General features: G+C 40.5%; 1 protein-coding gene across 1 annotated transcript in view; it reads right to left on the bottom strand.

The window, feature by feature from the left end:
• The window catches only part of LOC140357937 (alpha-1,6-mannosylglycoprotein 6-beta-N-acetylglucosaminyltransferase B-like), a 154,478-nt gene that overhangs the window by 20,099 nt on the left and 119,237 nt on the right, over positions 1-15,142 (bottom strand). Inside the window, exons 11-13 of the mRNA XM_072442524.1 lie at positions 8,621-8,751; positions 280-435; positions 31-177 (exon numbers count right to left, since the gene is read on the bottom strand). Coding sequence (XP_072298625.1) covers positions 31-177; positions 280-435; positions 8,621-8,751 — 434 coding nt within the window. The remainder of the gene's footprint in view (positions 1-30; positions 178-279; positions 436-8,620; positions 8,752-15,142) is intronic.

Below are 15,142 nucleotides of genomic sequence, written 5' to 3'. Positions count from 1 at the left end.
AGTGTATCTTATCCCGTGTAGGACGTGTACCTTCCTGGAGGTGGGCTTCCCTTTGAAGAAGTCGTGGTTGAAGGAGCTGTGTGGGGGGTTGAACATGGGCTGCAGGAAGATACATCCATTCGCTATCGCCTCCAGTGGAGCGGGGCCTTCGTACGGGAACCCAAATCCTATAAAAAGCTTGAGGGAAAAAAAGGCGGAGGGAGAATGGATGGTATGTTGTGTAGGCGGGTTTACATTAAGATGCCCGCGCGCTTGTTAAAATGCCAGTTATTTGTGTACCTTGGCTTTCCTCAGGAGCTGCTGCAGCTCATGTTGAGGCAGCAGCCCGTGGTTCTTGACGAAGGCGGGAACCTGCGGCGGGCGCTGTGAGTCGTAGTACACGGTGCCGTGGATCTCCATGTGGTGGTGCAGCAGCTCCAGGAACCTATCTTTGCCCTTTTGGAGTAAAACAGCTTTGATTACTATCACTACAGTCATCCGTCTTGTTGCCACGTAGCTTTTACCGCTCTAATTACTGTGTGGAACGCGTCCAATATCAAATAAAAGGAAAATGTGTTGTTTGCAAATCTGAACTGTAAGAAGTTTTGCCCAGTGTCAGCTTTTGCATATGGAATTTGGGTCAGGCATTTCCAGGCATAATGGACAGCTACGTCTACTGTACATTCAGCTGAGGGGTTAAGCATTCACCCACCAACCAAGCAGTAAGTGGTTCAAATCTCAGCAAGACACTTCACACATTAGCTACTTGATGTAACAGGCAGGGCAAAAAATATACATAACTCAACATGCAAACCCAAAAAATTTAAGGAATTACAAAAGGATATATATATTTGAACAAATACAAGTCCACTGTGCGTCATAAAGATATACACAAATATAGGTGTACTTACTTCAAGCTGGGTGAATCCATCCGGAGCATGACGATAATACAAACAGATTAGAAGAGGAAAGGAAATGAGATTCAAACAGGAAAACAATGTGTCAGACAGAAACGTGCAATAAGAAGTGAATGAGATGCAATTCACAACTCTCACAAGGCCAGTCAAACGCTCCAACTGGTTCAAATCTCCAGCAGGAATTGTGAGCTTCAGTTTGAGAAATAATATGTTTTGAGACCAAGTTGTTTTTCTTAAAATGTGTGTTTGTCCCGTGAGACGGCCTGGGCGATAGGAAAAAGAAATATAGCCGCAAGCGGCAATGATCGGCCCTCGCCACGCCGCCGCCACACCGCCGCCACGCCGCAAGAGGAGGGGGCGCTAACGCGCCCCAATTGTCCTTTTATTACGCCTACTGCTGAATCTGTGACGCTGTCACATCTTCTCCCCTTTGTTTTACCATCAAAAAGCTATTTTATTTTGAATTCTTGGCAAAATGTGCGGCTTTGCCGCACAGACACCGTGACTCTTTGAATGAAAATGTGGATAACTTTTGATGGTCCACCCCTGAAGATGAGTCCCACCAAATTTCAGGTTAATAGGGCTGACGCCCTGGGAGGAGTTTGTGAAAGTCTAAAGTGTAAACATGTTCTGGCGATTTCCCCATTGGAATAACATGAAAGGTTTCGGTCATCGTTGGGCAACGCCATAACAATTATGACATGGGTCTCATTGACTTTTTTGATGGGGATGCTAAAATTGAGTTGTGTGTCAAATTTCATATAATTTCGCAAAACTAAACATTTAACCTCCATATAAAATCTGTAGGGGGCGCTGTGGCGCCAAATGAATTTATTTCACTTCAAGTAGGTTTAGGGCAAAGAGTTTAACAACTGATTCTAATTTGATGCAATTCGGACTTTATCTGCGCAAACGGCAGAAATTTTAAATATGGGAGATTTCTGAAATTTTAGTTACAGTTTGCGGCTTCGCCGCACAGAGACCGTGAGAGGTATCAATGTAATTTGGATAACTTTTGATGTCCCACTCCGCAGTAGCATTTTCACCAAATTTCAGCTTTTTAGGGCCAACGCCCTGGGAGGAGTTCGTAAAAGTACGACGTTTGGAAAAACTCCGAAGTCATGTTTAGCCATTTTTGAAGCAATATGGCCGACATTTGGTTCGGGGGACGGCGTTGCCGTAATAATATTTTTTACTTCTCTTGTCACCATCTACCTCTGCGCCAAATTTCATGATTCTACGATCAGATTTTTTTTGGGTCATTTCCCATCTCTCAATGCATTTTTGGTACATTTGGTGGCGCTGACGCGCCAATTTTTTTTATTTTAGAAAAGGGAAATAGCCAGAATGTAGAGAGGCACGATTTTTAGAGGTGTGCAAATTTTTGTGACTTTTCGTCAATGTTCACTGGGTGAAAAATAGGGGGGTTGGTCCCGAGAAGAAGAAGAAGAAAGAAAGAAAGAAAGAAAGAATAATATTCCGATGCAAAAACAATGTTTCCCATTTTTCAAATATCATAAACTATACATTTTCGGAAAGCGCTCGCGCTTTCCTACCTCATGGTGTGGGTCCCTGGTCACTGACGGGTACTTTCGATAATTTTGAGTGGGCTCCGCCCACTTTGTGTTTTTGGCCCTCTATACAGTAATAATGTTCAATTTTTGCATTACATGCTTATATTCACGGAACATGCAAGAGATGGGGAACGTATTCGTGAGCTACTTAGCGCAAATGAGTGCTTTATATGGGGATGTAAAGTGCTCGTTTAGTGCGAACTTTTGCACGGGCTTCGCCCGTTTACAACGGTAATGTTCCATTTTCCTACAACTAATTAGTATGCACGGGGCGTGCATGAGTGGAGGAGTGCGTTAGTGAGTGTTTGGAAGTGGGCGAGCGCTTCGCGCTCGATTTCGTGCGCACTACGTGCGCACTTTCGCAGCCGTGCTTCGCACGGCCTTACGAGATTAATAGGCCTCTCGCCAGCTTGTGGCGCTCGGGCCTAATAAAGAATCAGCTGGATTCAAGTGATCTAGACCTTTGGGAAGAGAGAGTGCGCTTCAAGTGGTTTCTGTAGCAAAGTGATGAAAATGAATGACAAATGAGATGAAGAATTTGCAGAATTTACATCACGGCCTGATATTTATTCATATTTCATCCATCTCGAATCTGAATATAAATCGTTTTTTTTTAGAAGAAACAGTGCTTACGGTCGTGTATCTACGCCAGTCTGACCCCGCGGCAGCTGTAGCTATAATATAAATGAATGAATAATGGATATAATTGCTTCTTGCTCAATCCAAAACATGCACAATCGATCAAAATCCTCCAGCTCCTGACCAAGCCAAACCAATATGTACATAATGTCCCTTAACTTAACCTTTAAATTAAAAAAAAACATCCTATTTGTATGTAACACTGTGTCGTTTTATTGTATTTTTATGTATTTTATTTAACCTGTTAAAGATGAAAGTGAATGTCCCACCCTTGTGTGTATGTTTAATGCTGTACATTAAATAGAAAGTTTTATTCTTGAGTGGCCTTGTGCACCTTAACCTCAGCTCTTCATGTTTTAGAAGCTACAAGAATGTATGTGTTGAAAAGCACACATTACTTTCCATCAGTCAGGCATTCCATCAACAAGAACTGGTGTTAACCCTCCATCTACAGGCAGCAGAGGGAATTACAATGAGGGGAAAATGACTTCAGATCGTCTGCGTTTGATGTCAACATGTGAGGTTCACAGGTGAGAGAACCTTGTAAACAAGATTAATGAGCATACATGACGTGAATGACACTAAATACATGCCTGACCCGCCAGCCCCGCCCACATTATGTTCGAATGCGTAAGGGTCTGGATTCGGACCATTGGGTGGCGTCAAAAAAACTTTCCAGCATTGACCTGTCCAACCACCGCTGCTAATTTGTGTCACGTGTCTCTCAAATGCAGAAGACTTTGTGTCACGTGTCTCTCAAATGCAGAAGACTTTGTGTCACGTGTCTCTCAAATGCAGAAGACGTTCTGTCACGTGTCTCTCAAATGCAGAAGACTTTGTGTCACGTGTCTCTCAAATGCAGAAGACTTTGTGTCACGTGTCTCTCAAATGTGGAAGACTTTGTGTCACGTGTCTCTCAAATGCAGAAGACGTGTCACGTGTCTCTCAAATGAAGAAGACTTTGTGTCACGTGTCTTTCAAATGCGGAAGACGTTCTGTCACGTGTCTCTCAAATGCAGAAGACTTTGTGTCACGTGTCTCTCAAATGCAGAAGACTTTGTGTCACGTGTCTCTCAAATGCAGAAGACGTGTGACGTGTCTCTCAAATGAAGAAGACTTTGTGTCACGTGTCTCTCAAATGCGGAAGACTTTGTGTCACGTGTCTCTCAGATGCAGAAGACTTTGTGTCACGTGTCTCTCAAATGCAGAAGACTTTGTGTCACGTGTCTCTCAGATGCAGAAGACTTTGTGTCACGTGTCTCTCAAATGTGGAAGACTTTGTGTCACGTGTCTCTCAAATGTGGAAGACTTTGTGTCACGCGTCTTTCAAATGCAGAAGACTTTGTGTCACGTGTCTCTCAAATGCAGAAGACTTTGTGTCACGTGTCTCTCAAATGCAGAAGACTTTGTGTCACGTGTCTCTCAAATGCAGAAGACTTTGTGTCACGTGTCTCTCAAATGTGGAAGACTTTGTGTCACGTGTCTCTCAAATGCAGAAGACTTTGTGTCACGTGTCTCTCAAATGCAGAAGACTTTGTGTCACGTGTCTCTCAAATGCAGAAGACTTTGTGTCACGTGTCTCTCAAATGCAGAAGACTTTGTGTCACGTGTCTCTCAAATGTGGAAGACTTTGTGTCACGTGTCTCTCAAATGTGGAAGACTTTGTGTCACGTGTCTCTCAAATGCGGAAGACTTTGTGCTACGTGTCTCTCAAATGCAGAAGACTTTGTGTCACGTGTCTCTCAAATGCTGAAGACTTTGTGCCACGTGTCTCTCACATGCAGAAGACTTTGTGTCACGTGTCTCTCAAATGCAGAAGACTTTGTGCCACGTGTCTCTCAAATGCAGAAGACGTTGTGTCACGTGTCTCTCAAATGCAGAAGACTTTGTGCCACGTGTCTCTCAAATGCAGAAGACTTTGTGTCACGTGTCTCTCAGATGCAGAAGACTTTGTGTCACGTGTCTCTCAAATGCAGAAGACTCTGTGTCACGTGTCTCTCAAATGTGGAAGACTTTGTGTCACGTGTCTCTCAAATGCAGAAGACTTTGTGTCACGTGTCTCTCAAATGCAGAAGACTTTGTGTCACGTGTCTCTCAAATGCAGAAGACTTTGTGTCACGTGTCTCTCAGATGCAGAAGACTTTGTGTCACGTGTCTCTCAAATGCAGAAGACTTTGTGTCACGTGTCTCTCAAATGCAGAAGACTTTGTGTCACGTGTTTCTCAAACGGCGAAGACTTTGTGTCACGTGTCTCTCAAATGCAGAAGACTTTGTGTCACGTGTCTCTCAAATGCAGAAGACTTTGTGTCACGTGTCTCTCAAAAGCAGAAGACTTTGTGTCACGTGTCTCTCAAACGCAGAAGACTTTGTGTCACGTGTCTCTCAAACGCAGAAGACTTTGTGTCACGTGTCTCTCAAATGCAGAAGACTTTGTGTCACGTGTCTCTCAGATGCAGAAGACTTTGTGTCACGCGTCTCTCAAATGCAGAAGACGTTGTGTCACGTGTCTCTCAAATGCAGAAGACGTTGTGTCACGTGTCTCTCAAATGTGGAAGACTTTGTGTCACGTGTCTCTCAAATGCAGAAGACTTTGTGTCACGTGTCTCTCAAATGCAGAAGACTTTGTGTCACGTGTCTCTCAGATGCTGAAGACTTTGTGTCACGTGTCTCTCAAATGCAGAAGACTTTGTGTCACGTGTTTCTCAAACGCAGAAGACTTTGTGTCACGTGTCTCTCAAACGCAGAAGACTTTGTGTCACGTGTCTCTCAAATGCAGAAGACTTTGTGTCACGTGTCTCTCAAAAGCAGAAGACTTTGTGTCACGTGTCTCTCAAACGCAGAAGACTTTGTGTCACGTGTCTCTCAAACGCAGAAGACTTTGTGTCACGTGTCTCTCAAATGCAGAAGACTTTGTGTCACGTGTCTCTCAAATGCAGAAGACTTTGTGTCACGTGTCTCTCAAATGCAGAAGACTTTGTGTCACGTGTCTCTCAAATGCAGAAGACTTTGTGTCACGTGTCTCTCAAATGTGGAAGACTTTGTGTCACGTGTCTCTCAAATGGGAAGACTTTGTGTCACGTGTCTCTCAAATGCGGAAGACTTTGTGCCACGTGTCTCTCAAACGCAGAAGACTTTGTGTCACGTGTCTCTCAAACGCAGAAGACTTTGTGCCACGTGTCTCTCAAATGCAGAAGACTTTGTGTCACGTGTCTCTCAAATGCAGAAGACTTTGTGTCACGTGTCTCTCAAATGCAGAAGACTTTGTGTCACGTGTCTCTCAGATGCAGAAGACTTTGTGTCACGTGTCTCTCAAATGTGGAAGACTTTGTGTCACGTGTCTCTCAAATGTGGAAGACTTTGTGTCACGTGTCTCTCAAATGCGGAAGACTTTGTGTCACGTGTCTCTCAGATGCTGAAGACTTTGTGTCACGTGTCTCTCAAATGCAGAAGACTTTGTGTCACGTGTCTCTCAAACGCAGAAGACTTTGTGTCACGTGTCTCTCAAACGCAGAAGACTTTGTGTCACGTGTCTCTCAAATGCAGAAGACTTTGTGTCACGTGTCTCTCAAAAGCAGAAGACTTTGTGTCACGTGTCTCTCAAATGCAGAAGACTTTGTGTCACGTGTCTCTCAAAAGCAGAAGACTTTGTGTCACGTGTCTCTCAAACGCAGAAGACTTTGTGTCACGTGTCTCTCAAACGCAGAAGACTTTGTGTCACGTGTCTCTCAAATGCAGAAGACTTTGTGTCACGTGTCTCTCAGATGCAGAAGACTTTGTGTCACGCGTCTCTCAAATGCAGAAGACGTTGTGTCACGTGTCTCTCAAATGCAGAAGACGTTGTGTCACGTGTCTCTCAAATGTGGAAGACTTTGTGTCACGTGTCTCTCAAATGCAGAAGACTTTGTGTCACGTGTCTCTCAAATGCAGAAGACTTTGTGTCACGTGTCTCTCAGATGCTGAAGACTTTGTGTCACGTGTCTCTCAAATGCAGAAGACTTTGTGTCACGTGTTTCTCAAACGCAGAAGACTTTGTGTCACGTGTCTCTCAAACGCAGAAGACTTTGTGTCACGTGTCTCTCAAATGCAGAAGACTTTGTGTCACGTGTCTCTCAAAAGCAGAAGACTTTGTGTCACGTGTCTCTCAAACGCAGAAGACTTTGTGTCACGTGTCTCTCAAACGCAGAAGACTTTGTGTCACGTGTCTCTCAAATGCAGAAGACTTTGTGTCACGTGTCTCTCAAATGCAGAAGACTTTGTGTCACATGTCTCTCAGATGCAGAAGACTTTGTGTCACGTGTCTCTCAAATGCAGAAGACGTTGTGTCACGTGTCTCTCAGATGCAGAAGACGTTGTGTCACGTGTCTCTCAAATGTGGAAGACTTTGTGTCACGTGTCTCTCAAATGCAGAAGACTTTGTGTCACGTGTCTCTCAGATGCAGAAGACTTTGTGTCACGTGTCTCTCAAATGCAGAAGACTTTGTGTCACGTGTCTCTCAGATGCTGAAGACTTTGTGTCACGTGTCTCTCAAATGCAGAAGACTTTGTGTCACGTGTCTCTCAGATGCTGAAGACTTTGTGTCACGTGTCTCTCAAATGCAGAAGACTTTGTGTCACGTGTCTCTCAAACGCAGAAGACTTTGTGTCACGTGTCTCTCAAACGCAGAAGACTTTGTGTCACGTGTCTCTCAAATGCAGAAGACTTTGTGTCACGTGTCTCTCAAAAGCAGAAGACTTTGTGTCACGTGTCTCTCAAACGCAGAAGACTTTGTGTCACGTGTCTCTCAAACGCAGAAGACTTTGTGTCACGTGTCTCTCAAATGCAGAAGACTTTGTGTCACGTGTCTCTCAAATGCAGAAGACTTTGTGTCACATGTCTCTCAGATGCAGAAGACTTTGTGTCACGTGTCTCTCAAATGAAGAAGACGTTGTGTCACGTGTCTCTCAGATGCAGAAGACGTTGTGTCACGTGTCTCTCAAATGTGGAAGACTTTGTGTCACGTGTCTCTCAAATGCAGAAGACTTTGTGTCACGTGTCTCTCAGATGCAGAAGACTTTGTGTCACGTGTCTCTCAAATGCAGAAGACTTTGTGTCACGTGTCTCTCAAATGCAGAAGACTTTGTGTCACGTGTCTCTCAAATGCAGAAGACTTTGTGTCACGTGTCTCTCAAATGCAGAAGACTTTGCGTCACGTGTCTCTCAAATGCAGAAGACTTTGTGTCACGTGTGTCTCAAATGCAGAAGACTTTGTGTCACGTGTCTCTCAAATGCGGAAGACTTTGTGTCACGTGTCTCTCAATCAGGTTGGATCCCAGACCCTCAGGTTTTGTAAAGTACTCTGTCAAAACGTGTTGGGAATGGCTGGTCAGGCAAACTAAATACAACTCCAGGGATGTTGTTGAAGAGGGAACAACACCATGATTTAAAAAGCGTCAAAACAGGACATTTTGCAGAATATGTCTACTCGAAATAGACACTGAGGATTTTCCGTGTGGTTTGCGGGACGTACTGACCTTCCACATGCTGGCATCTTTACCGTACACCACCGCCATGTTGTGGACCTTGTTCTTCTGAATACTGAGGCGCTCGGTCTCGTTCACCTCCTCCACCACAAAGCCCATAAAGGAGTTATCGGGAGTGTGAGCTGCCAAGGACAAACAAAATCACATCGTTTGCGAGACAAAAAAGACATTAACAAGCTGTGGATGAACGGATATAATGTCAGGCAGTAAATTCAACCCAAGGTGAATCAAAATGTGTATTTTAATTAGGTGTAACTAGAATATAATGAAACAAAAAGGGAAAATGACAGATTTATTCATTCGTTTTAAACCACTGGGACCTCAAGAAACGACTTCAATCAATACAAATAATGATAATGTTCTGTATGGTATTTGAGCAGAAGATGAATTCATCACCAATAAATAGTTCTGTTATTTGTTTATTGTGGCTCTTGTTTGATTCACACAAAGTCTCACAGTGAGACATTCAATGTATTGTCAAATTTATGAAGCGTGACGTAGGCGATGTTCCACGGTAAATGCGGGATTTATAAAAAGACAACTTGACGCGGGATTGTGCGATTGTGACCGCAAACTCCATGTGTTCGGAGCTAAAAACTATGCATTTGAGGACTACTTTACTGTTTTGTTCAAATGTTTAACGACAAAAACAAAATCAGAGTGTTCACTGCAGATGAGTCTCTGCTGCAGTGCCTCTCTGCCCCTCCCTCTGTCTCCATGTGTCAATCAAACCCGCTCATTATCGGCTCATGTTTAAGTAACTCTCATTCATAACTCTCACTTTGCATTGTCCTTACATGGTGAAGTGGAGGCGTGGAGGAGGCGTGACGAGAGGCGGGATCATGTGTCCAGATGTTACCCGTGTGGAGGAAAACCAGTTTATAAATCTGAATATTTTTCTATCTGTTCTTTTCCTCTGTGCAACAATGCAATTTCCCCATGTGTGGACAATAAAGGATTATCTTATGTAATAGAAAACACGCTAGATAAATTGGACTGTATACTGCAATAACCTGTCCATGGAGACAAATATTACGGTTTATTGTAATATTTATTGTCCATCTGCTATTCCACTGCTCTCACATGCTGGTTCTTTCAGACATGGACGCTGGAGGCGGGTGAAGCATCTTCCCCAAGGACACAACATGCGCTGCCCCCTCACTGTGGTCGTCCAGCTGTCCCTCCTCCAGGTTTGGTAATACCACTTCAATGTCATGTAATAGTAATAGGTTTTTGATCTTCAAGTGTGCTGAAAAAATATTTTTGGTATCTTTGTGACACAATCCACTGACCTTAATAATCACTATAACTCAAAATGTGATTGAAAATGAACATATTCTCTACGTTTTAGCTCGGAGGAAAAAAATATCTCGTTAGACAGAGGAAAATTGGCTATATAGTGAGAACGGGCTGGCGTCTTATTAACCTGTTTGATCATAGCAACTGAAACGCTGTTATTTTGCAAAGCCCCAAAAACACGACGTACCGGAAAATGACTACTTTTTCCAATACTACTGCGAGGTGCCAAAGGGTAGCGTTATTTTTTCCATTTTCTAGCTTCGTTCCAGCTTCTTTTCAGTGTGTAATTACAGTGGATTGAGACAGGCAGTTCATTGCTATTGATGCGTTTTGGAAGACACAATAGCAGTAGAATTGCACCCGTCAGAAATGCCACACATAGATCGCTGTGTGGTTGGAGCGTGTCATTTCAACAGTGGATCTTTTGAAAGCTGTGAATACAAGGTCAATTCCAGCTTAAATATTACTTCTTCTACAACTACTGCTACTTATTTCGATGTTTCCAGTCTAAGTATTTTCACAGTACATTATTACAATCATTACATTAGGTGTGGTTGGATAAATATGGTGGAAATATACAGCATTTTGCAATAAATCAGGTGAAATTCTTTGTGTTTGTGGATATGTTTAGTAATAAATAGACTTGTCATCAATAGAAATGATCAGGTATGACATTTGAAGATGTTTTGGATTTTCATGGGTTCCAATCTTTATGATATTTTGATTTGAATTGTTAATTGCTGTGTTACTTGTGTTGACCAAAGCCTTCTGCGCAGACTTTTTGTCCCGATTCTAAGCCTGATTTGCCTCTCCACCTCTCCAGGGAGGCTGTGAGGTCAGTGCGACCACCATTTGTCAAATCGTAACCTTCCAACATGTTACACGAGGAACTTTGCAACAACCAATCAGAGCAGCCATAGAGCGCCAGGCTCCGTTGCCTAGTGACGTCTTTTAAAATGAAAATAAAAATTCAGACTAAACAAACACAGCTCTTTAATTAATTAAGCGGTTACAATTAGTCAGTGTAACCAGCTCTTTACCTCCAATGAATGCAGCGCTCTCCTGTGGCTTTTACCAGCACATAAACCACACCTTATATTATTATGTTTCATTTAAACCACACCTTATATTATTATGTTTCATTTAAACCACACCTTATATTATTATGTTTCATTTAAACCACACCTTATATTATTATGTTTCATTTAAACCACACCTTATATTATTATGTTTCATTTAAACCACACCTTATATTATTATGTTTCATTTAAACCACACCTTATATTATTATGTTTCATTTAAACCACACCTTATATTATTGTGTTTCATTTAAACCACACCTTATATTATTATGTTTCATTTAAACCACACCTTATATTATTATGTTTCATTTAAACCACACCTTATATTATTATGTTTCATTTAAACCACACCTTATATTATTGTGTTTCATTTAAACCACACCTTATATTATTATGTTTCATTTAAACCACACCTTATATTATTATGTTTCATTTAAACCACACCTTATATTATTGTGTTTCATTTAAACCACACCTTATATTATTATGTTTCATTTAAACCACACCTTATATTATTATGTTTCATTTAAACCACACCTTATATTATTATGTTTCATTTAAACCACACCTTATATTATTATGTTTCATTTAAACCACACCTTATATTATTGTGTTTCATTTAAACCACACCTTATATTATTGTGTTTCATTTAAACCACACCTTATATTATTATGTTTCATTTAAACCACACCTTATATTATTATGTTTCATTTAAACCACACCTTATATTATTATGTTTCATTTAAACCACACCTTATATTATTATGTTTCATTTAAACCACACCTTATATTATTGTGTTTCATTTAAACCACACCTTATATTATTATGTTTCATTTAAACCACACGTTTTATCATTATGTTTCATTTAAACCACACGTTTTGTCATTATGTTTGATTTAAACCACACGTTTTGTCATTATGTTTCATTTAAACCACACGTTTTGTCATTATGTTTCATTTAAACCACACGTTTTGTCATTATGTTTGATTTAAACCACACGTTTTGTCATTATCTTTCATTTAATCCACACGTTTTATCATTATGTTTGATTTAAACCACACGTTTTGTCATTATGTTTCATTTAAACCACACGTTTTGTCATTATGTTTCATTTAAACCACACGTTTTGTCATTATGTTTCATTTAAACCACACGTTTTGTCATTATGTTTCATTTAAACCACACGTTTTGTCATTATGTTTCATTTAAACCACACGTTTTGTCATTATGTTTCATTTAAACCACACGTTTTGTCATTATGTTTCATTTAAACCACACGTTTTGTCATTATGTTTCATTTAAACCACACGTTTTGTCATTATGTTTCATTTAAACCACACGTTTTGTCATTATGTTTCATTTAAACCACACGTTTTGTCATTATGTTTCATTTAAACCACACGTTTTGTCATTATGTTTCATTTAAACCACACGTTTTGTCATTATGTTTCATTTAAACCACACGTTTTGTCATTATCTTTCATTTAAACCACACGTTTTGTCATTATCTTTCATTTAAACCACACGTTTTGTCATTATCTTTCATTTAAACCACACGTTTTGTCATTATCTTTCATTTAAACCACACGTTTTGTCATTATCTTTCATTTAAACCACACGTTTTGTCATTATGTTTCATTTAAACCACACGTTTTGTCATTATGTTTCATTTAAACCACACGTTTTGTCATTATGTTTCATTTAAACCACACGTTTTGTCATTATGTTTCATTTAAACCACACGTTTTGTCATTATGTTTCATTTAAACCACACGTTTTGTCATTATGTTTCATTTAAACCACACGTTTTGTCATTATGTTTCATTTAAACCACACGTTTTGTCATTATGTTTCATTTAAACCACACGTTTTGTCATTATGTTTCATTTAAACCACACGTTTTGTCATTATCTTTCATTTAAACCACACGTTTTGTCATTATCTTTCATTTAAACCACACGTTTTGTCATTATCTTTCATTTAAACCACACGTTTTGTCATTATGTTTCATTTAAACCACACGTTTTGTCATTATGTTTGATTTAAACCACACGTTTTGTCATTATCTTTCATTTAATCCACACGTTTTATCATTATGTTTGATTTAAACCACACGTTTTGTCATTATGTTTCATTTAAACCACACGTTTTGTCATTATGTTTCATTTAAACCACACGTTTTGTCATTATGTTTCATTTAAACCACACGTTTTGTCATTATGTTTCATTTAAACCACACGTTTTGTCATTATGTTTCATTTAAACCACACGTTTTGTCATTATGTTTCATTTAAACCACACGTTTTGTCATTATGTTTCATTTAAACCACACGTTTTGTCATTATGTTTCATTTAAACCACACGTTTTGTCATTATGTTTCATTTAAACCACACGTTTTGTCATTATGTTTCATTTAAACCACACGTTTTGTCATTATGTTTCATTTAAACCACACGTTTTGTCATTATGTTTCATTTAAACCACACGTTTTGTCATTATGTTTCATTTAAACCACACGTTTTGTCATTATGTTTCATTTAAACCACACGTTTTGTCATTATCTTTCATTTAAACCACACGTTTTGTCATTATCTTTCATTTAAACCACACGTTTTGTCATTATCTTTCATTTAAACCACACGTTTTGTCATTATCTTTCATTTAAACCACACGTTTTGTCATTATCTTTCATTTAAACCACACGTTTTGTCATTATGTTTCATTTAAACCACACGTTTTGTCATTATGTTTCATTTAAACCACACGTTTTGTCATTATGTTTCATTTAAACCACACGTTTTATCATTATGTTTGATTTAAACCACACGTTTTATCATTATGTTTCATTTTCTCTCAAAGAAAAGCCCTCACTCGCCTTGAATCCTCATGTATTTGTTTTCATTACATCCCTTTCAATCACGAGACACTTGCATCTCCTCCGCTCCCACGAGTCTTAGATTGTTTGTGTGAGATCTGGACTCCAGAATCGTGCGGTTCGTGGCCTTGTTCTTCTCCCGGCTCCTGCCACTCACCCGTACTGTCAGGTAACATGAGGGCCAGCTGCTGTAGTCGTGTGTGGGGCCCTTCAGAAGCCACGTTAGCTTCATTAGCTTTTGAGAGTCTGCTTTTGGGCGAGGTTAGAGCCCCGGAAGCTTTACCTCCCTTGTTTTTACCATGAGTTTACCAGCGTCACACCCGGAGGTTCCACATGTCCATCTCAAAGCCACAATAAATAAAGACTTTTCTTGCTTTCTATTAAATTAAATATTGAAGGAAGAGAGATATATCTTAAGTCAATATGCAGCCCCAATTTAAACAAGCACGATATTATATAAAGTTCACTTTGAGTTTATAGTTTAATACATTTCTTCTGTAATGTGTATTAATTTCAATAAAAGCGTTAGTCCTATAAAAGATAATCCACTCTGACATTTGATTTACTCCTCCTCCGTCCTGGTCGTCTGAGCAACGGTCGCTCCTGAGAAGCAGAGGTAAGAAATCACCCCCTGGTAAGAGTGTAAATCAAAGCCTGGATAACTCTTCAGTTTAAGGTGTCATTTCCGGGCAGTTTACAGCAGTGTTTCTTCACCTCGGTCTCTGGTGCTTAATAGTGGTGAAGAAAAAGCCGATCAGGACTTTAATGCCACAAAATAGGTTTAAAAGGTAAACAAATGCATGTTTATTTCAGGTGGAACTCCCTGTGGGCAGAGCTTAGTCAGTTTCTCACCAGCTCCTCAGATCGAAAATGACTTTTGGCTGGAAGTTAAAATGACTTTACTAGGGTTGGGCAAGTTAACGCGTTATTATCGCGTTAACTCATCACTTATTTAACGCCCGACGCAGAATTTGAGCGCGTTAGAAAGACAAACACACCGGACACGCGTTCTTGACGCGCCGGACTCATGTCCGTAGAATACACTCAGCAGCAGACGTGCGTCCGAGTCGTCCGGCACATGCTCAGTGGAGGAGAGTCGTCCTGCACATGCTCAGTGGAGGAGAGTCGTCCTGCACATGCTCAGTGGAGTCGAGTCGTCCTGCACATGCTCAGTGGAGGAGAGTCGTCCTGCACATGCTCAGTGGAGGAGAGTCGTCCTGCACATGCTCAGTGGAGGAGAGTCGTCCTGCACA

Source organism: Eucyclogobius newberryi, unplaced genomic scaffold (assembly GCF_026437365.1).
Source record: "Eucyclogobius newberryi isolate DKJ021-1_F unplaced genomic scaffold, fEucNew1.0.hap1 SCAF_13, whole genome shotgun sequence".
NCBI lineage: Eukaryota > Metazoa > Chordata > Actinopteri > Gobiiformes > Gobiidae > Eucyclogobius > Eucyclogobius newberryi.
This window is presented reverse-complemented; position numbering and strand designations above follow the sequence as displayed.